At 38.5% G+C, this 21,507-nt stretch overlaps 1 protein-coding gene across 1 annotated transcript in view; it reads left to right on the top strand.

Annotated features, from left to right (window-relative positions):
- The window catches only part of CAMK2D (calcium/calmodulin dependent protein kinase II delta), a gene marked incomplete in the record, with an annotated part of 312,777 nt that overhangs the window by 238,051 nt on the left and 53,219 nt on the right, over positions 1-21,507 (top strand). The window contains 3 exon segments of the mRNA NM_001099954.1: positions 1,542-1,644; positions 8,752-8,840; positions 8,843-8,845. Of these exon segments, the coding sequence (NP_001093424.1) occupies positions 1,542-1,644; positions 8,752-8,840; positions 8,843-8,845 (195 nt within the window).

Consider the following 21,507-nt stretch of genomic DNA (forward strand, 5'->3'; position numbering starts at 1 on the left):
CTGAATTGTGTTTTTAGGGCTGAGGCAGTTCAGAAACCCCATGAACCCTACAAAATTACAAATGTTTCATCACATTCACCAGTTGTCATAATAGCAATGAATCTGATGGCAGTGAGAAGCAATAGCCTGAAGAAGAGTCTGGTACTTGATTAAAACTTACTTCCCCACACTCTAATTTCTTGCAGATTTAACAAAATTTCTTCGAGTTCTGGTTATGGGTTTTTGCTAATTTGCATGGCTGGCTTAATCAACAAATTAAATACTGGGTCAGGCTGTGTTTTACACAAGGTCAAAACAAACAACTGAATTGACTAATTCAATAAGAAAAAAAGTAGTCAATTTGATGAAATAATTCAAAATTACTTGTTTGTCAACAAATAAAACAAATTTGGCTGAAATTTTAGTTGTTTTGGCACTTGTAGAGTCCATTGTTTCCCAGCTCTTTTCAGTCTGAGACATAGCTCTAAATTTTCTGGTTTTTATTCCAAGTTAAGAAGTCTTTGACCCACCCTCTGATATATATGCCAATTTAACCATATGTTCATCCTGATAGCTGGGGCTGTATAGATTCTATTGTATACAGTAATCAGCCTCCTTTTCCTGACTATCTGCCTTCATTCCTTAAAATCCACAAAGAGGGTCCAGGGAAATTGAAGCCTTTGCCCTGGTGCTTATTTTCACAGTACCAATGTTTCTTGATGTGCTGGATGGGAAACAGTGGTATAGACACAGCCTTATTCCAAAACTGAATTATCAGTCCTTAAGTAATGATAAATACCCTATAAAATAGAACTATATCTTGTGGAATTTTGATATTATAGAATTAAATATTAGGAACGTTTTTGAATCACATTTTGAAGAAATGTAATTTATGTTTTAAAAAACTGGCATAACGAAAAAGCTATCTATAGCATTTGGCAAATAGTAGTATACTCTTTGTGCCTTTAAGAATAAACAGATTCTTAAAGACAGCAAATTTAGTACATCATTCAGACTAACTCTCCAAAATTTCTACAGAAATTGTTTGGAAACACTAAAGCATCAAAAATCACTACATTTGGGTCCAAACTTTTGAAGTGAGCTATTATTTAATTTACACAGTTCTTTTGCCAAATGTCTGTAGATTGGCCCAACTCTCATTATCATTTTGCCAATTTTCCTTCTGCTTAAAATCTTTGTGCTCTGTTAGGCTTAAGTCAATGTCCATGTCCAAATCTGGACCTCAAGTGGTCTTTAAAAGCATGTGAGCAGGTCAAGACAGGTGCTCTCATTCATTTAATCTTTCCCCAATTACATTATCCCTTTTACCCAGTATCTCTCCATTTCATTTATGCATCTGTCTGAAGCCTGCACACATGACTGTTTTTATTCATTCTCTAACCATATTTTCCCTGGGATTTAGGAATGACAGTCTCCGGGAGAGACGACAGTGCATGACTTTTTTTTCCTCCTTATTCTTATAAAATGTTGTTAGTTTTGAATAGTCACTTAAAATAGATTCTCACTCTAGCCTCTCTTTTTTTTTTTCTTTCTAAATAAAGCCTGAGAATTTGCTTTTAGCTAGCAAATCCAAGGGAGCAGCTGTGAAACTGGCAGACTTTGGCTTAGCCATAGAAGTACAAGGAGACCAGCAGGCATGGTTTGGTGAGTAGGGCCTTTCTCTCCTTTATGCCTCTTATGGTCTTCTGGTTTGTCCCAAGCAAAACAAATGGGAATGTATCCCAACAACTTGTTTAATTTGGAGATATTAGATCTTAAGATTTTGTACCTGACATTAGAGTTTAAGAAAAAGTATTAATGGGAGAGGAAAGACGTATTTCTTTTAAAGCATTGATGAGAAAATTGATCCTGTACTACTGATAATAAGACTTCAATATTCAAGGAGTACTTTTAATTTGAGAGAAAGTTGAATGGTCAAATAAAAACTCATGTGATACCGAAAACTGCTATGTAAATAGTAAGTACTCAAGAAATACAAAGTATTATATTATACTAATATATAATTAATAACATTAATATTATAAAGCATATATTTATATATGTGTATTTTATCTTAAATAACTTCTATTTTGTCAGTGCACTAGTTTTCCTTTATTTCTGATCAATTTGAAATTTCAATATGATGAAATCTCTGCTTATGCAGGGACAGAGATGTGACCCCTTTCCTCACCCATCATGAATATAGCCAACACTCCTCTAATAAAAGACAGGTTAACAAGAGAAAAGTATAAAAGAGTAATCAAAGTCTTAGGTGGCATGGGAGCCTTCAGAAATAAAGACCCAAAGACTCAAGGGAATCTATTTTTTATGACTTGGTTGGATGAAAAATGGACAATCATGTAGAAATGTGAGTGGACAACAAGGATATGATACAGTCGTCATCAACTGAATCCACCAAGGGCTGTCTGTTCAAATGGTTCTTGGTCTCTCTATGTGGCATTCCCTGCTCCTCAGTGTGGAATAGGACCCTTTCTGGAAGGTGGGTCCTAGGATCTATATAAGGTAGGTCAGAGAATTTCTTTACAGCCAGGTGGTGGAAGGATAGAATATTTCTAGGTTTTATGGCTGATTTGAAGGGAGAAGGACTCTGGTTTCTATGGCCCAACTTGCAGAAGAATGCAGAGTAGGAAAAAGTCGGACAGGAGAAGGTCAGAAAGATCTTGCTCCTTTCCTTCAGTTCAAAATTCTCAGTAGGCCGAGGCACTATAGGCTGGATTATTGTGTTCTCTGTCCTGGGAAAGAGTATGATTGACACTGATACAGAAAATACAATAACAGGATTTAGGAGTTCAAAAGGAAGTAGTGAGGTTAGTGCAGAGATGGGAAGAACAAACCAATGGAGGCACACACATGATACAGAAGATTCTGTCCCTCAAGGCTTTCATGCCAATAACACGTGACTGTGCAGGGTGGGAGTGCCTTAACGTTGACTTAAAAAGTGCAACAGGAACACAAGAGCAGAAGTATCAAATTTTGCCTCTGGAAAAAAGTCCCAATGATTGAGGTAATACCAGTGGTTACGTAAGGGAATAATGAAAAGTTGTCCATGAGAATGCGAGGAGATTCAGACATTCCAACATATGCAAAGGCTCAGGCATACAGCTATTTTTTTCTGTCTCAGGAATAACAAGAAGTTTGATATAACTATGAAAAAATATACTGGAGTGAGTGGTAGTCAATGAGGTGAGAAGGAATTATAAATTGTATTGAGGGGCTTGGCTTTTATCTAGAGATTTTGAAGATCTGGTGAAAAAATTTTAGTGGAAAGGAAATAACTGGTTTTATGCTATATAATGATTTCTGTAGTACTGTGGAAGATGATTTAGGGATATTTTACCTAAACCCAAGGACCCAGTCAGGCTAATGTAGTTGTTCATATTAATATAATGATAGGGCCAGCGCCATGGCTCACTTGGTTAATATTCCGCCTGCGGCTCTGGCATCCCATATGGGCGCCGGGTTCTAGTCCCGGTTGCTCCTCTTCCAGTCCAGCTCTCTGCTGTGGCCAGGGAGGACAGTGGAGGATGGCCCAATTGCTTGGGCTCCTGTACCCACATGGGAGACCAGGAGGAAGCACCTGGCTCCTGGCTTCAGATCAGCGCAGCACTGGCCATGGCAGCCATCTGGGGAGTGAGCCAATGGAAGGAAGACCTTTCTCTCTGTCTCTCTCTCACTGTCTATAACTCTACTTGTCAAATAAAAAAAAAAGTATAATGATAGCCTGAACTAAGGAGTATGCCAGTATAGGAACTAGAAACTTCTAGATAACTTGCAGAGCAGACTCTGAACTCAATGGGAATCTGTTTAAAAGAAATAAAAATCCCAGACATAGGATAGACAGGACTGTAGTCCTGCCAAGAGTAAAGCAGGACCCCACTTTATGAGATACTTGAGGTATTTTACAATACTTGAGGAAAGCAACATAGGGATGTAGACCCAGGCATACAACTGCCAGAACTGGGTACAAGATGATGACTGATATCAGGAATAATATGGAAACTTCTGTGATCAGACCTGAGGTTCAAATTTAACATCAGCAACTTGGCTTGAGGATTACAAGAGTGTCGGAGTTGAGCTCCCTTAATCTCTTATCTTTGAGCTCTGTTCATCTCCTCTGTTAGATCACAGGTATTTGGAGGGCAGGATTGTGTGTAGGGGAAAGCAATTCTATTTTGAAAGAGAATACCTAAACTTATATCCTGGCTGTGAGTCTTAATAGCTGTATGACCTTGAGCAGGTCACTTTAACTCTGTGAGGTCATTATCCTCTTTGTAAGTGAAACCTTCCCTAGGAATGTGACTACAGTATAAAAGATACACACTAAGTTTTTAGAACTGATGGATCAACAGTAAAATTCCCATTTCTTCATCAGTGTGGTGCTATCAACAGTGAAATTCTTTTCAGGGACCTGTTAAAATGATTGCTTTAAAAGTTGTATCTTGGGCTAGCGCCGCAGCTCAATAGGCTAATCCTCCTCCTGCGGCGCCGGCACACCGGGTTCTAGTCTCAGTCAGGGCTCCGGATTCTGTCCCAGTTGCTCCTCTTCCAGTCCAGCTCTCTGCTGTGGCCTAGGAGTGCAGTGGAGGATGGCCCAAGTCCTTGGGCCCTGCACCTGCATGGGAGACCAGGAGGAAGCACCTGGCTCCTGGCGGTGTGCTGGTCTCAGTGGCCATTGGGGGGTGAACCAATGGAAAAGGAAGACCTTTCTCTTTGTCTCTCTCTCACACTGTCCACTCTGCCTGCCAAAAAGAAAAAATAAAGTTGTATCTTAATTTCTAAGGAAATTTGGCCTTTTGAAAGTGTGTTTAAACCTCATTTTTATGTTAAGAGAATATGTACGCCCTTTTTTGTTTCTTTTTCTTCTCTTAAGTTCAAGTAAATCCTCATGGTCGTCAAAAGAAGTGTGTGGCTTACTAAATTTCTCTTGTGTATGATATACTAAATTTCTCTTGGCTATACTGCCAGGTATATTAGAAAATTTACTGAACAGAAATATCAAGTGTAGCCTGTTTCTCCTATGGAACTGAAAGTACACTTTTCAATGTATTCCTAGCATTTCCTTGCTGTTGGGAAAATGAAAAAACGTAAGAATCACACTCTTCCTTCATGGAAGAACTAGTTTGTGTGGTTGCTATTATGTTTCTTATTTAAAATATTAAGATTTAAAATATTAAGTTTTTTTTTAATATTATGTTGCAGTGGATACATTTTTAACAGTAAGTAATTCTGTTTTCTCTTTATCTATTTTGGTATTCCTATTGGTTTTTCAGAACAAGAAACATAATATTCCTAAAGATGAGAAAAATCTCATTAATTTCCCTTATTGATAGCATCAATCAAAATAATACAACATTCTTAGGTTTAATCTCCCTCTAAAGTCCTTATCTGTTTTATCCCCAGTATTTCTGTACTCATGAGGTCACACTTCATAGTACATTATTTCCTAACGTCCATGCATTTGGATATATGCTTCAGTATTCTTAGAGATAAGGACCCCGCTAACCACTCAAGTGATCATTGCACTAAATGAGAATGAGAATGATGTTTTCTTCACATTTTATTCTGCAGAAGAGGTTTTATAATAATTCACTTTTAAAATGATCTGTTGATTTCTTCCTCACATAATAAATTACTTCCCTGTGTTCCCTAGGGAAAATGTCATTAGCATTTCCTATTCTTGGTCATATATTCTAAGTCATTTAAGAAATATATTAAAGTTTGCTAATTTTACAGAGGAGAGTATACATTGTAGATAAAATAATAGTTGAAATTTACACTACAAGTGGATCACTGAGGACTTTCTATAACTAAAGAGAGCTCTGAGATGGAAATAATTTGAAGCTACTCTCTGTTACAGAAAATGTAGTGAAAAAAATTGAGGATTTACAGGAAGGAAAGTAACATCAAGGGTGAGAATGAGAAGTCCATAATTAAGAGTCTTAAAAACTCGTCAGTCTAGTGCTTAGAAAAAAATGAAATGATACTGGATGAATAGGGAGGAACCAACTGATTCTGGCAAAGGGTCTTGACACACTGACTTTGATCTGGATGTGGACAGCAGCCTCTCTTTAGATTCTGTATTTCTGTGTCTCATCATGGGAGGAATTAGAGAGGGATGATAGGAATGGAAAGAACATGTGTTAGGGGCCAGTGCTGTGGTGTAGTGGGTAAAGCTACCACCTGCAGTGCCAGCATCTCTTATGGGCACTGGTTCAGGTCCCAGCTGCTCCACTTCTGATCCAACTCTCTGCTTTGGCCTGGGAAAGCAGTGCAAGATGGCCCAAGTCTTTGGGCCCCTGAACCCATGTGGGAGACAGGGAAGAAGCTCCAGGCTCTTGGCTTTGGATTGGCCCAGCTCCAGCTGTTGTGGCCATTTGAGGAGCAAACCAGCAGATAGAAGACCTCTCTCTCTGCCTCTGCCTCTGCCTCTGTGTAACTCTGCCTTTCAAATTAATTAATTAATTAAAAAGAAAGAAGGAGGGGTGGCGCTGTGGCTCAGTTGGTTAACACCCTGGCTTGAAGCACTGGCATCCCATACGGGCGCTGGTTCTAGTCCCGGCTGCTCCTCTTCCAATCCAGCTCTCTGGTATGGCCTGGGATAGCAGTAGAAGATTACCCAAGTTCTTGGGCGCCTGCACCCACGTGGAAGACCCGGAAGAAGCTCCTGGCTCCTGGCTTCACATCAGCACAGCTCCGGCCTTTGTGGCCATCTGGGGAGTGAACCATCGGATGGAAGACATCTCTCTCTCTCTTTCTGTAACTCTGTCTTTCAAATAAATAAAATAAATCTTAAAAAAAAAAAAAAGAAGAAGAAGGAAGGCATGTGCAGTATCCTACAAACTCTGGGAAGCTCTTCCAAATAACTGTATTCATCCCTCCCTACCTTGGAGCTAACTAACTCCACATCAGACTTTCAGGTAATTCTTAAACTCTAGGCAGTAAAACCAATCATAATGGCTCAGTAATTCTTTTTACCTCACAACTACCAATCAAACATTTCTTTCAAATAAAATTTGAAGTAGAGGTAGGTTAGTGATGATCTGAGTAAAGCTTAAGCTACAACATCCAGGTTTTTCTTTGAATCCCTTCTCAATGTCCACTCCATCTTCCTCTAAAACACTGAAAGGAAAATATAGGTATGAAAATGAGTGGAATATATATATATATATATATATATGTATATATATATATACACACACATAACTGTATATATATATTATATAATTTGAAATATATATTGTATAATTTGAAATATATATATCATTTGAAAAAGATTGAGTTCAAATTTTTGCCTCATTTTCTTTTTTTAAGCTTTATTTTATTTATTTATTTGAAAAACAAAGTGTCAGGGAGAGAGAGACATCTTCCATCATCTAGTTCACTCCTAAAATGGTCACAGGAGCCAAGTTTGGGTCAGGCCAAGGCCAGGATCCAAGAACTCCATTCTAGCTTCCATTCGGGCCATCTTCTACTGCCTTCCTAGGAGCATTAGCAGGATCTAATCTCAAGCTGTATCTCAAAGAGAACAGCCTAGACTTGAACTGGCACTCTGATATGGGATGCCTATTTCGCGAGTGGTGGCTTAACCCTCTGCACCACAGTTTTGGCCCCCACCTTGCCTAATTTTCTAATTTATGTTATATAAAGCATAACCTCTTGAAATACTGCTTTTTACTTCATATGATCATAACTTTTTCACAGAAATCATGGAAAAGAATTTCCTCTCTTGGACATTTTATATCCCAACAATGTACAGTGTGCCTCATCAGTGATTTGTGACCAGAGCAATCCCTGATTACATATCCTCTTAAAAATTGCTTCTGGATTTTTGTGCTTTTAAAGAAAACTTTCGAGTAAGAATAGTAGTTTTGGTATTTCTAGAATAAATGTTTTTATTTGAAAAACTATTATATTCAGAACTAAGAAATATCTCATTTAGATTCTAGTTCTATGTTAATTGTTACATCAGTATACTTTATTGCATTCTGCTGTGGTTTATATATGATTTCATTTTGCCATTTAGCTTTTCTTATCGCATCTTCATCTTAAGTTTGGAAATCTAGCTTATTGGTGTTCATTGGGGATTCAGTAAATGATCCAGAGTCTTCTCTTTAGCTTCCAGTTACAAGTACCCAAGGATTATTTATTAGTACACTGTGAACTCTTTGATTGATATGGGGGTTCATCTCTTCCTGCTCAGTCCTGCAGTTACTTTTAATCCCACTCACCACTCTTAGTCTTACCCCCAATAGACTTCCCACTTTCAAAAATATTTATTGAATATTTGCTTCAAATGTGTTCTTCAGATCTATGTTTTGGGCCCTTCCAATTTATAGGTGTTTCATTTTCATAATAAATATTTACATATAATAACTATCATGTTTAGCATGAATAACTCCATCTTTAATTTTTTGCTTACCTCTTTCCAGTTTTAGTTTAGCTTCAGTATAAGTAGTGACAATAAAAACTGCTAACCAAAACAAGTCTTCAGTATACAAAATGACTATGCAGCACAGTAAATTGGACCCCATACCTGGATAAATTGATATTTTTTTAAAAATAAGCTACAAGGCAAAACAGATTAGCATTGATTTTGCAATACAATAAAACTAGTCTACACTATTCTAGTACTCTGAGAATCTTTACTGTTTTGATACACATCACCAGATAAAGTGGCACAAAAATGTTTTCTTAGTTTTCCATTTCTTATGGTTCTGTCAAGTCAACTCTATTAACATTTGTTTTCTCTAGGTTTTGCTGGGACACCTGGATATCTTTCTCCAGAAGTTTTACGTAAAGATCCTTATGGAAAGCCAGTGGATATGTGGGCATGTGGTAAGGAGTCATGTTTTCAAAGCATATTTTGTAATACAACAGTTTAGTACTCCGTTTGGGCTGCTATAACAACAACAAAAAATTTTTTTTGGGTGGTTTAAACAACAACAAAATATTTCTCACATTTGTGGAGGCTGGAAAATTCAAAATCAAGGTCCTCGTAAATTTGGTGTCTTTGAGGGCCTGCTTCTCTATTCATAGACAACTGTCTTCTCTTTATGTACTCACTTGGTAGAAGGGATGAGAGTTCTCTAAGGTCTGTTTTACAGGTAAAGACACTAATCCCATTGTGATGCCTATATCCTACTAAAGGCCACACTTCCTAACACCATCATGTTGGAGATTAGTATTTCAGCATATGTGTTTTGAAAGCACATAAACATATAGCAGATAGTATTGTTATACAAGAGTACTTTATTTACAGAAGTAGAAAAATATCCCTACATTTCATATAGAATTGCTAGACTGACACTTGTGGTACCCACATCCCACATCAGAGGGCTTGGTTCAACTCTCAGCTTTTCCATATCTTATCTAATTGCCCACCAATATATATTCTCTTTCTTTCAAATAAAATGAATTTTTAGAAAACTGACACATAGATTAATGTAACACAACTGATTTTTTATGTAAGTGCCAAAAACATAACATTGGAGAAAGGGTATTCTCTTCAATAAGTTGTTCTGAGAAAAATGAATATAAACATAATATATATGTGCTGAGAAAATGAATATATATATATATATATATGTAAAATAAGGTGCTTCTACATGGCAAAGGAGACAAACAATAGCATGAATAGACAACCAAATAACAGAATGGAAGAAAATACCTGCAAGCTACTTCTCCTACAAAGGATTACTATATAGAATTTGTAAGAAACTTTAAAAAAGAAAAAACTCAAAACTTAGTAACACATAACCAACCAATCCAGTAGGCAAAAGGACCAGAGTAGATATTTCTCAGAAGAAGAAATACAAATAGCCAACAAATATATGAAAAAATGCTCAATATCATTAGCTACCACAAAAATGAAAATTCAAACCACAAGTTGGTATCACCTTACTCCAGTTAAAATGGCTGTTATCAAAAAGGCAAAAATAACAGTAGCTGATGAGGAAATGGAAAAAGGGGAACGCTCATACACAATCAGTGCAAAGTAAATAGTACAGACATTATGGAAAGCAGTGCAAAGAATACTTTAAAAACTAGAAATGAAACTACCATATGATTCAGCAATCTCTCTACTGGGTATATTTCCAAAAGATATGAAATCATTATATCCAAGAGTTAGCTGCATTGCCCTGTTTATGACAGTACTATTCACAATAGCCAAGATATGGAATCAACAAAGATGTCCATCATCAGATGAAAGGTCAAGGAAAATGTTGTATTTATATACAATGGAATATTATTCAGCTGTAACAAAGAATGAAATCTTGTCATTTGCAGCCAAATGTATGGATCTGGAGGACATTATGCTAAGTGAAATTAGCTAGACATAGAAATACCACACATACTCCCTCGTGTTGAAGCTAACAAAGCTCAATCTGAATTTAAATTGTAATTACTAGAAGCTGAAGTGGGAGATAAAGTTAGATAGAAGGAAGAAGTTCCTGGTATATAGTAATAGAGTGACTATAGTTCATAATAACCTGTTATATATTTTCTGAGCAAACAGAAGAGAAGAGATCCAAGCCTCTACAGATAAAATAATGACATAGAAGGGGAAATGTTGATTATGCTGCTTTGATCAGTGTACATCATATTCATGTATTGAAATGTTACATAGTACCCTATAACTGTGTACAATTACTGTTAATCAGAAATTGTTAATATTTTTGAAAGTAAATAAATATTTTTAAATATAAAAAGAAAAGGTTATTTTAATATAAAACATTTGAAATTCATGTATAGTTTTCATAATATCCATTTTCCTTGAACTTTTTGAAGACCCCTCATATGCACGGATTTTAAGATTTATTGCACCAAAATAGACTTATCTCTTAATTCCATTTTCCATGAAATTTTTAAAACTCCCTGGAAATTAAAAATAGTATCTTTTAAATTTTAAGCTGCTGTCTCTAGTGGTCCACTTAGATGTCCTCAAGCTTTAGCCTACAAGAAGATCACCTGATTAACGCAGATTGCCATATTTCATATTCAGTAGGTCTGCAATGGGAAAAATAAATCCCAGGAACACCTTGAGAACAAGAATGTGGGTCTGTGGGTCATGCCCCATTATTGTTATGCATTTGCCTTGCTCTTCTCCCAACTTATTCAATCACCCCTTCCAGCAAATACCATGTTTACCCATGATGCTTGGCAAGGATTAAGAGTGAAGTAGTGGATCTTAGAACACAATGATTTTGACAACCTATGGTGACTGAACTCTGATTTAGGCTTGTGTCAATGAACTCCAAACAAAAAAGTATCCTGTACAGACCCAAGGACATGTAATGGGAAGATTTCTACCAGAGTTTTTATAATGTAATGTCTGTATTTCAGGATAAACTTCAAATAGATGAAAGAATTAAATTAAAAGGCTACTACAAGGTGCTCTGCAGTACTCTTCTACTAGGGCAATCAACACAAAATAGTCCTCTTAGTTCTTGACACTGTGTTTTTGCTACAAGTCTTTAAATGGATGATTAACTACTATAATTTGGCTGTAGTGCTGCAGACAGATTTCATTGCCTTTGGAGTTTGTCTGCAAGCCTGGAAGGAATTGATTAAAAAAAACTTTTTTGAATCCAAAAGTTACATTTTTAGATTTGGTTTTAGTTTTTAAAGGGAATTAAATCTGCCACTTCATGGTGATAGATTAACCCATATTATATTTCTTGTTAGCTTTATATTCTTACCAACAGCAACTTCGTGTTTGACCTTAACATGATTGGATCTCAGGTTTTCAGGGTTACGTCCATGCCCAGGAAGGCAAGTATAGAAAGGGAACCCCAGTTGCCCCTCTTCCAGGCCAGCTCTCTGCTATGGCCAGGGAGTGCAGTGGAGGATGGCCCAAGTGCTTGGACCCTGCACCCCATGGGAGACCAGGATAAACACCTGGCTCCTGCCATCGGATCAGCGCAGTGCACCAGCTGCAGCGCGCCGGCCGCGGCGGCCATTGGAGGGTGAACCAACGGCAAAGGAAGACCTTTCTCTCTGTCTCTCTCTCTCACTGTCCACTCTGCCTGTCAAAAAAAAAAAAAAAAAAAGGGCACCATATTTGTAATCATAATACCTGTGTTCAAGTCTTTGCTTTGCACCTCTTAAATCTGATTCCTTATTATCTCTGAGTTGGTTTCTTCACCTGTAGAATAAGAATATATCACTCTCATCCAGTTGTAAAAGGGTCAAATTCAGTACACTTTAAATGAAGACAAACTGTAGTCTGTAAAACCATTTAAAATATAGAGAGGTAACTGTTCAGCCTAGAAATTAAGCTGCAAGTTCAGACAGCCATATCCCATACCAGAGTGCCTGGGTTCAAGTCCGAATTCTGCTCATGATTCTAACTCCCTAATACACTGAGGAGACTCAAATTGAGTCTTTGGCTCCAGGCTCCAGCCTGATCCTGCCCCATCATTTGGGGAAATTTGGGGAGTGAATCAGTGGATGGAAGACCTCTCTCTCTCTCTCTCTCTCTCGTTAATAAATTTAAATTAAAATAGTCATTATTACTCTAATAATACTATTTGATAAGTTGAAAATTACTATTTCTATTTGATAACTTGAAAGTGTACCCCAAGCTCTGTTTTATTCCTGCTTGCATGAGATTGTCCTCTAAGCATGAATTCTAAAATGCCTTTGCATTAGAGCATTGTCATAAAATATCCATGTTAAAATCTGAATGTTGGGCTGGCGCTGTGGCTTAATAGGTTAAGGCTCTGCCTGTGACACCGGCATCCCATGTGGGCATTAGAGTTAGAGTCCCGGCTGCTCCACTTCTGATCCAGCTCCCTGCTGATGCCCTGGGAAAGCAGAGGTAGATGGCCCAAGTGCTTTGCCCCTTACCCACTGGGGAGACCTAGAAGTTGTTTCTGGCTCCTGGCTTTTATGTAATGACTCTGGCCATTACAGGTATTGGGGAGTGAACCAACAGATGGAAGATTTCTCTCTCTGTCTCTCCCTCTCTTTCTCTCTCTCTGTAAATAAATAAATATTTTAAAAATATATAATTGTTATTGGTAGATACTCAAATATTTCCCTTGCAATTAAGCTGCACCCAGCAGAGATCTGTTTCTGCTGATGAACTTAAAGAACAAGAGTTACCTGTTAGTCAGGGAGACACAGATGGCTTCTGTGGACAATAGAATCATAATTTTTTAAAAAGATTTATTTATTTAAATAATCAGAGTTACAGAGAGTTAGAGGCAGAGGCAGAGAGTGAGGCCTTCCATCCGCTAGTTCACTTCCCAATTGACTGCAATGGCTGGAGCTGGGCCAAATCCAAAGCCAAGAGCCTGGAGCTTCTTCCAGTTCTCCCATGCCAGTGCAGGGGCCCAAGGACTTGGGCCATCTTCTGCTGCTTTCCAAGGCCATAGCAGAGAGCTGGATTAGAAGTGGAGCAGCCGAGTCTTGAACTGGCACCCACATGGGATGCTGGCACTGCAGGCGGCTTTACCTGCCGCACCACAGAGCTGGCCCCTAGAATCATAATTTTTTTTAAAACAGTTTTAAATATGATAGAGCTGTATTTTTGTATAGAACATGGAGGGAGGTGAAGCCTGGATCTTGCACTTGGGCTGTGAAAACTGGAAATACCACGTGATTGGTGTACACTGGTCAGAAACCCAAGGAAGGAGGGCTCCATGTAATGGGCAGTTCATCTTTCTTTGCCTTCTTCATCTCCTTTTTCATTTACCCATCTATGTTTTCCTAGTTTCGTTTTCATCTTCTCCTTTTTTTTCCCTTCATCCCTCCCATCTGCTTCATAGGTAAGAAAAAGTATGCTTAGTCAACAAGAAAACACACCCATTGGGGCTGGCACTGTGGCACAGCGGGTTAGAGCCCCAATTTGAGGCACCGGCATCCCACTTGATTGCCAGTTTTGGTCCTGGCTGCTTCACTTCTGGGAGGGCAGTGGAGGATGGCCCAAGTCCCTGGGCCCCTGCGCCCACCTGGGAGACCCGGAGGAGGCTCCTGGCTCCTAGCTTTGGATCAGCTCAGCTCTGGCTGTTGGGGTCATCTGGGGAGTGAATCAGCAGATGGAAGACCCCTCTCTCTTTCTCTCTGACTCTACCTCTCTCTGCAACTCTGTCTTTCAAATAAATAAAATAAATCTTTAAAAAAAAGAAAACACACCCAGCTCTTGGGTTCACTTGCTGTATGGCATACCGCAAAATAGTCTCAGTATCTCAGCTCCTTCCAATAGAATTTGCTTTATAGGACTGCCAAGAGAATTTTTTTTAGATATATTAAGTGTCCGTGATCATCATCATTATTAGAAAGTGTTTCTTTATAAATGAAGATTCTAGATAACAGACATGCACTGTTGTGACAGACTTAAAAAACAAGTTTCAGTAGATAACTCAGCATCATTTCTGTGATAAGCAGCTGACTATTATGATGCCCATATCTGATTGCCCCACTACCAAATGACCCCCACCTCTCCTCCCTTTGTTCCCTTTTAAATGATTTTCTTTCATTTTTTTTTATTATGGAAAAGAAATTATTGTATACAGATTTCAGTTTCTGAATCATATTTTACTTATTCAGAGAATGTAAGTGAATCATTCAATTCCTAATTTAAAACATTTTTTCATGTTTAAATTTTATCAGCATTGAAGAATTGCCAATCCTTTTTTTAAAAAAAGACAAAAAAAACTGATATTTTGTACTGGAAATTCGTGCCTAGCTATGCAGCAGAACCAACAATGAAACTTATATCTATGTAGAAATAATCCTACATGAGCTCTATATTTCAGTGCATCCAAGGTAAGCACAGATAGCCACATTTTTCTTAACCTGTAACAGATCATCAGAGTGTAGACTCACAGTCTTAGACTCCCCAAATACTGTATTCAATTTTGATATTACTTTGGTAAATTTGTGTTTGCAGAGTTTCTGGATTTTCTGCTTGAGTATGTTCCCATAATATAGTTTGTAGTGCCTAGCCTTTTAAAATGATGAAATATCTTGCAATAATAGTATCGCACATCTGTAAATGTGGGATACTCCAGAGGGCAGAAGCTCCAACTTTCTTGGCCAGAAGAAAGGATAGTTGGTTTCGCTACTTGTTGTCTAAGCTGCAGCACATTCTTAAAAACCTGTAAGTAGGTCAGCGAAAACCTGTAAGTAGGTCGGCACCACAGCTCAATAGGGTAATCCTCCACCTGTGGCACCAGCACATCGGGTTCTAGTCCCGGTTGGGCGCCGGATTCTGTCCCAATTGCTTCTCTTCCAGTCCAGCTCTCTGCTGTGGCCTGGGAGTGCATTGGAGGATGGCCCAAGTCCTCGGGCCCTGCACCCGCATAGGAGACCAGGAGACCTGGCTCCTGGCTTCAGATCAGCATGGTGCGCCAGCCGCAGCGGCCATTGCAGGGTGAACCAATGGAAAGAAGACCTTTCCCTCTGTCTCTCTCTCTCTCTTGCTGTCCACTCTGCCTGTCAAAAAAAAAAAAAACTTTAAATAAATATTAGCTAGATACTACATATGTTCATACAAATATATATACCCGTGTGCATGAAGATGCATACACATACACACACAGATCTCATGAATGATGCTTTAGAAACTTAGAGTCACAGGGCATCTCACAAGTTTCCACCTCAATTTACTACTTGTGGGTAGAGCCATCTTCCATTTGCTGTATTCTGTCCTTACCTTTGCTTTCTTCATACCAACAGCCAGATTTCTTTATGACAAGCCATGCCCCAGTTAAAGAATGTATTTTCAACCAGCTCCCATTTTCTTTAGAGACTGTGTGCATGTTTGAATTGTGAGCTTAGGAGTGTGCGTGAAATCACACAATTGACCATGGTGTTCTAATTTGTTAGTCTATGTCAAATATTTGAGAGAAATGACCACTACTGGGAACATGATACTAAATTCTTTTGTTACCTTTCTGGGTCAATACTATTGGTCTGGAATTACTGCTTTACCATTTTCTTTTATGTCACCTCACTCAGCTGAAATGAAAGTTTACATTAAATTCACTCTGTTTATAACATGATATACCCTTGCTCACTCATTGCTGTTAACAGTTACCACAGAAGTAATGCAAGCATTCTATGGTTACTTTTAGACTATGGCTTATCTTGAAGGAAGGCAACTTTCAGCACCAATCAGCACTAACTCTTGCCAATTAGTGACTGCTTTTGAAGAATAGACACTGGGTTGTGTGGTAAGAAATGACACTACTCAGATAAAAAAAAGCAATGCAGAACAATCGATTTAGGAGAATGGTAACTAGACTTCTGTTTGAATTAAGCTGAAAGCACTCATCACAGCAGATTTTTTTTGTCATTTTGGTAGCTGGCAAAAAGCAGAGTGATGCACAGCACTGTTACAATGACTAAAAGAAGTCTGTACCTTATTTATTAGAAATATGCAATTACTTCTGCTTAGGAAATCTCAAATTACCTTGCTTTTGTGATCTCACATAGAGTATGATGTGACCTTTTCTCAACGTTTGAAAGCACCCAGTCCACTACTAGATAGTAAATAATAGACATTAGTGAAACAAAAATATAGCCTATGTTCTGCCATTAACAGCTGTACATTGATTTTGATGGATTTCTTGTATATATAGCTGCTTCTGTCATTCCCTAATGTGATGAGCAGATATTTATAGATGTCATTGGATCACTGGTTTTTAAACAGTCTCCTTCTAGAATTTGGCTTAAAAATAAAGAAATGCATGTATAGAAACATTGCCCCTCCTTCATATATGTGTCTTCTTAATATTTCTGTACATTTTTTTAGATATCTCTCTGTACAGTTGTGAGCGATAATTAATCAGTGACTGTTATAGATTTACCATGACTTCGGCAAACCTTTGGGATATTATGGAATATGTACCTTCTTTTCTTGCTTGGTGAATTTAGGTTCATCAGGTATATGGTTTATGGGGCTTAGCTTCCTCATACTTTAGCTAGAGTAAATAAATATCAGGCACTTTGAGGCAAGTTCTGCGGGGGCCTTTGCTTGAGATGCCTGAATCCCATATTGGAATGCTGTTTTGTGTCCTGGCTATTCTACTTCCAATTCAACTCCCTGCCAATACACTTGGGAAATAGCAGATGATAGCTCAAGTACTTGAGCTCCTGCCACCCAAGTGGGAGACCTGGATGGAGTTTCAGGCTCTTGTCTTTGGCCTGACATCTCTCTGTCTCTCTCTGTCTCTGTCTCTCTCTCTTTCTGTGTGTGTGTGTGTGTGTGTGTGTGTGTCTCCCTCCCTTTCAAGTAAATTAAAAATAGTGGACACTTTTTATCATTTTGAGATCCCAAGCCTATTTGACAATTTGTTGATTTTACCAGTTCTATGATAACTTCACACTGAGCAACTATAGATAATATGTCAGAATTAGAAGATTTTCTGCTTTCATCCATTCTGACTCACATCTTTAAGAATCTTCAACCCATGGGCCTTAACCTGATAGTCTTTACTAAAATCCTCTTACTGCGAACTGAAAAAAAGTTCTATAAGTTCTCTAAAGTTAGTATTATTATTTCTCTAATTTACCATTCTTAAAACTGTAAACCAGCAACTACATGCTTCAGAGTAACCTGAAGGGCTTATCAAAAATGTAGCTTTCTGGGATCTACCTCAGAACTATTGAATAGGATTCTGTGGGGTCTTGAAAAATACTTATTTGGACACCTATGTCCTTTAGTAGCATCATTCACAATAGCCAAGATGTGTAAGCAGACCAAATATCCATGAACAGATGAATGGGTTAAACAAAATATGCTATATACATACAATGGAGTATTTTTGAGCTTAAAAAGGAAACAAATTTTATTACATGCTACAGCATAAACATCATGCTAAACAAAAGAAGTCACAAAGGGAAAAATGCTTAGGATTCCACTCATGAAGTATCAAAAGTAGTCAAATTCATAGAAACAGAAAGTAGGAAGATGATTACCAAGGACTACAGGAAGGAGAGAGAGACAAAATTAGTGTTTACTGAGTCTAGTCTTTCAGTCTTGCAAGTTGTAAAGGTTCTGGAAATCTGTTTCACAACAATGTGAATATATGTAATGTTACTGGAGTATACACTTAGAAACTGTACATCTATTTTATCATAATTTAATGTTATATGGTTAAATTTAATGTTATATGGTTTTTACCACATTTTAAAAATATTCTCTGAGATGAGGCTCAGAATTTATATTTAACAAGCTTGCCAAATGATTCAGATACACTCCACCCTTGACCAGCACTCCCCTAGCTAGTTGCAGTTTCCTTTATCCTTTAGGGCAACAGTTTTTAATAGTCTTCCATAGTAAAACAGAGGTTACCAATAGGTGCGGTCGTAGTCAGTTCAGGCTACCATTATGTTATAGTACCATAGAGTGGATACCTTATAAACATAGAAATTTATTTCTGACAGTTGGGTGCTGAATGCCTGAGATCAGGGTATCAGCATGGTTGGTCAGGTTCTAGAGAGAGCCTTCTTCAAGATTACACACTGCTGTGGGGAGCAACTCGGACTAGACTAAGTTACTCGAATGAAGATTTATCCTATGCATCTGCTCTCCCACAATATGGCACTGGGAGAGGAGTAAACAGCTTCTACACAGCTGCCTCCAGTTCAACCAATAAGCTGCAGGAGCTGCTCCTGATTGGAGGAGAGCAGCGTACTCGGTGTGTGGGTAGCAGAGTTGGGATTGGTGGAAGAGGACTATAAAGGAGGAGAGAGACAACATGCACCAGGAACATCTGAGGGAACATCTATCTGAAGGAATACCTGAGCAGCCCCCTAGAGAGCCGGCCGGTGGTGTGCCGCTCCCCTGTGGAAGTGGGGAAAGTGGCAGGGGGAACCGCCCTTCCACGGAGGTGGAAGGGTCGGTAGCCAACCCGGGAAGAACCAGCAGCAAACCCGGGGAGGGCCGAGCAGATGAAAGAACAACGCAGGGTCCTGTGTCGTTCCTCCACGAAGAGGGGGAGCGACACACTGCCAACTTTTTTTTTATTTATTTATTTGACAGGTAGAGTTATAGACAGTGAGAGAGAGAGACAGACTTCCTTCCATTGGTTCACTCCCCAAATGGCCACCATGGCTGGTGCTGCGCCAATCTGAGGAGCCAGGTGCTTCTTTCTAGTCTCCCATGCGGGTGCAGGAACCCAAGCACTTGGGCCATCCTCCACTGCCCTCCCAGGCTACAGCAGAGAGCTGGACTGGAAGAGGAGCAACCGAGACTAGAAACTGGCACCCATATGGGATGCCAGTGCCACAGGCGGAGGATTAACCAAGTGAGCCACGGTGCCGGCCCTACTGCCAACTTCTTGTTGCATGCTCATATGGGGTGAGAGAGCCAGCTGCCTCCCTGACCTCATCAGATAAAGGCATTAATCCCATTCAAGAGGAACTAATGATCTCTCAAAGACCTCACTTGCAAATACTATCATGAGAGATTACCGTTTAAACATAGGAATTTGGGGGCAACACAATCAGTCCATTGCTCATGGTCCACAGGTGCCTTGGCCAGATTTTCAGAACTTTTATTTTGAGATGTATTAGCATTTATTATTTATCTTTACAATTTATTATCAGAAGATTTCCATAAAAACTATCAGTATTTGGCATCCCTGAAATCATCAAAAGATCAGAAAACATAAAACTTTTGTTCCTACGGAACAGCTCTACTTGTTGGACAGATGTACCAACAGCCATCCCCCTGGTTACCACCCCACCTCAACCACAGTACAAGCACAAACATTCGTCTCTGCCTGGGGACAGAAAGTCTATCAAGTTTGCCATTCCTGCTACATGGCTTCTATAGTTCCCCCCTCTGAATAAATGACTTCCTATTTTGCTGATCTTGAACTTCTAGCTTTTTTCCACCATCATTGACTCTTTTAGGTCACAGAGTGTTACTTGAGCATTTTCTCTGTTTGAATTGGATGGGGATTTTTTTTTTTTTGCTCAAGATATTCTAAGTAATATTCTATATTACTCATTTAGCTAATTGTGACTTTCCAACTCCATATACATTTGGTGTGTAAACTTAGTGTGTACTCCTTATCTACTGTATTAAGTGGATGTCTTATTCAGATTGTCCTGTTAACTTCTCACTAACTTCTCAGAATTTTTCAACATTTCTTTCTTCACGTGTTCTTTCTTAAGAATAGCCTTTAGAATATTTAGTCATTAATATTAGTATAGGTATAATCATGTTTCTAACATTAACTTTCATTATAATAAGTTTTGAATGTTCTAAAATATGTAGTACCTACTCAGTAATCGGCACTTCTCAGAACTTTCTGTCAGACATCTCCAGCATCTCTTAAGCACTAATATATGCATAAGATAATGAAGACCAGTGTTAGTATGCATTTCTAATTGTTGAATGGAACTGCCTATGTCAGCAACAGGTTTTTAACTTTTTGTTATAGAAAATTTGAAACACACAAAAATGGAGAGTATTATAATAAACTAATAGATAATCTTGCTTCCTCCATTACCTCCACTCATCCCCCATCCCCGTTATTTTATTCAAATCCATATACCGTATCAGAATATATAGAAATATTATATATAATATAGCTTTAAACAAAAGGACATTTTAAATCATGAAAATAATACAAATCTTAAAAATGTAATTATTCCTTAGTATCATCAAATATATGACCATTTTTCTGTTTGTCCTCTCATCATAATTTCATTGTTAGTTTGGTCCCTTATTAGGGCTGTTCATTTGTAGATTCTGCAACCTCTCCCCCACCTCCCTTTTTCCCCCACTTTCCCTCTCTCCTCATTTCTCTGTGTATTTGTAGGAAAAACCTGTTATTTCTAAGTGCCCCATCTTGATTCTACATGCTGTTTACCACAAAATGAACCAGAACTTCTTTTAGTGGTGGCTGATTCCAACTAAAATTTTTTCCAGGAAAAAATGCAAATTATCTAAGAGCTTCTTCTCAACCCTGAAATAAAAGAAACAATTAGAAGCTACTGGGTTTGATTAACAGTATAGGAGTCAGCGTAAGGAGGCTTGTACTGGCTAAAAAGGAGATGATTAGAAGATCAACAAGAAAAAGAGAAGTAACAGTTATGGATTGAACACATTCAGAATATCAAGATAAATTTAAATCCAGGCATTTTAAATTAATAAGTCAAATTCAGTAGGAGTCCCAACTTTTGAGGAATGCAGCAGACCCAATGTTTTATTTTGAAAACTGATTTCTGGGGAAAAGAAAATAAAATAACTGCCCTACTTTTCCTGTTTAAGCTGTACCTCATAGTAACCAAGTAGTCAATGAAGTATCTCACACAAGTGTCATTGTGGCACAGCAGGCCAAGCCCACTGCTTGCAATGCCAACATCCTGTATTGGAGTGTCAGTTCAAGTCCCAGATGCTCTGCTTCCAATCCAGCTTCCTGCTGAAGTGCTGGGGGAGGCAGTGGAAGTAGCCCCTGCTCCCACATCAGAGACCAGGTTGGAGTTCCTGGTTCCTGGCTTCAACTTGACCCAGACCTGGCTGTTGTGACCTTTTAGAGAGTA

This window comes from Oryctolagus cuniculus, chromosome 8 (assembly GCF_964237555.1).
Source record: "Oryctolagus cuniculus chromosome 8, mOryCun1.1, whole genome shotgun sequence".
NCBI lineage: Eukaryota > Metazoa > Chordata > Mammalia > Lagomorpha > Leporidae > Oryctolagus > Oryctolagus cuniculus.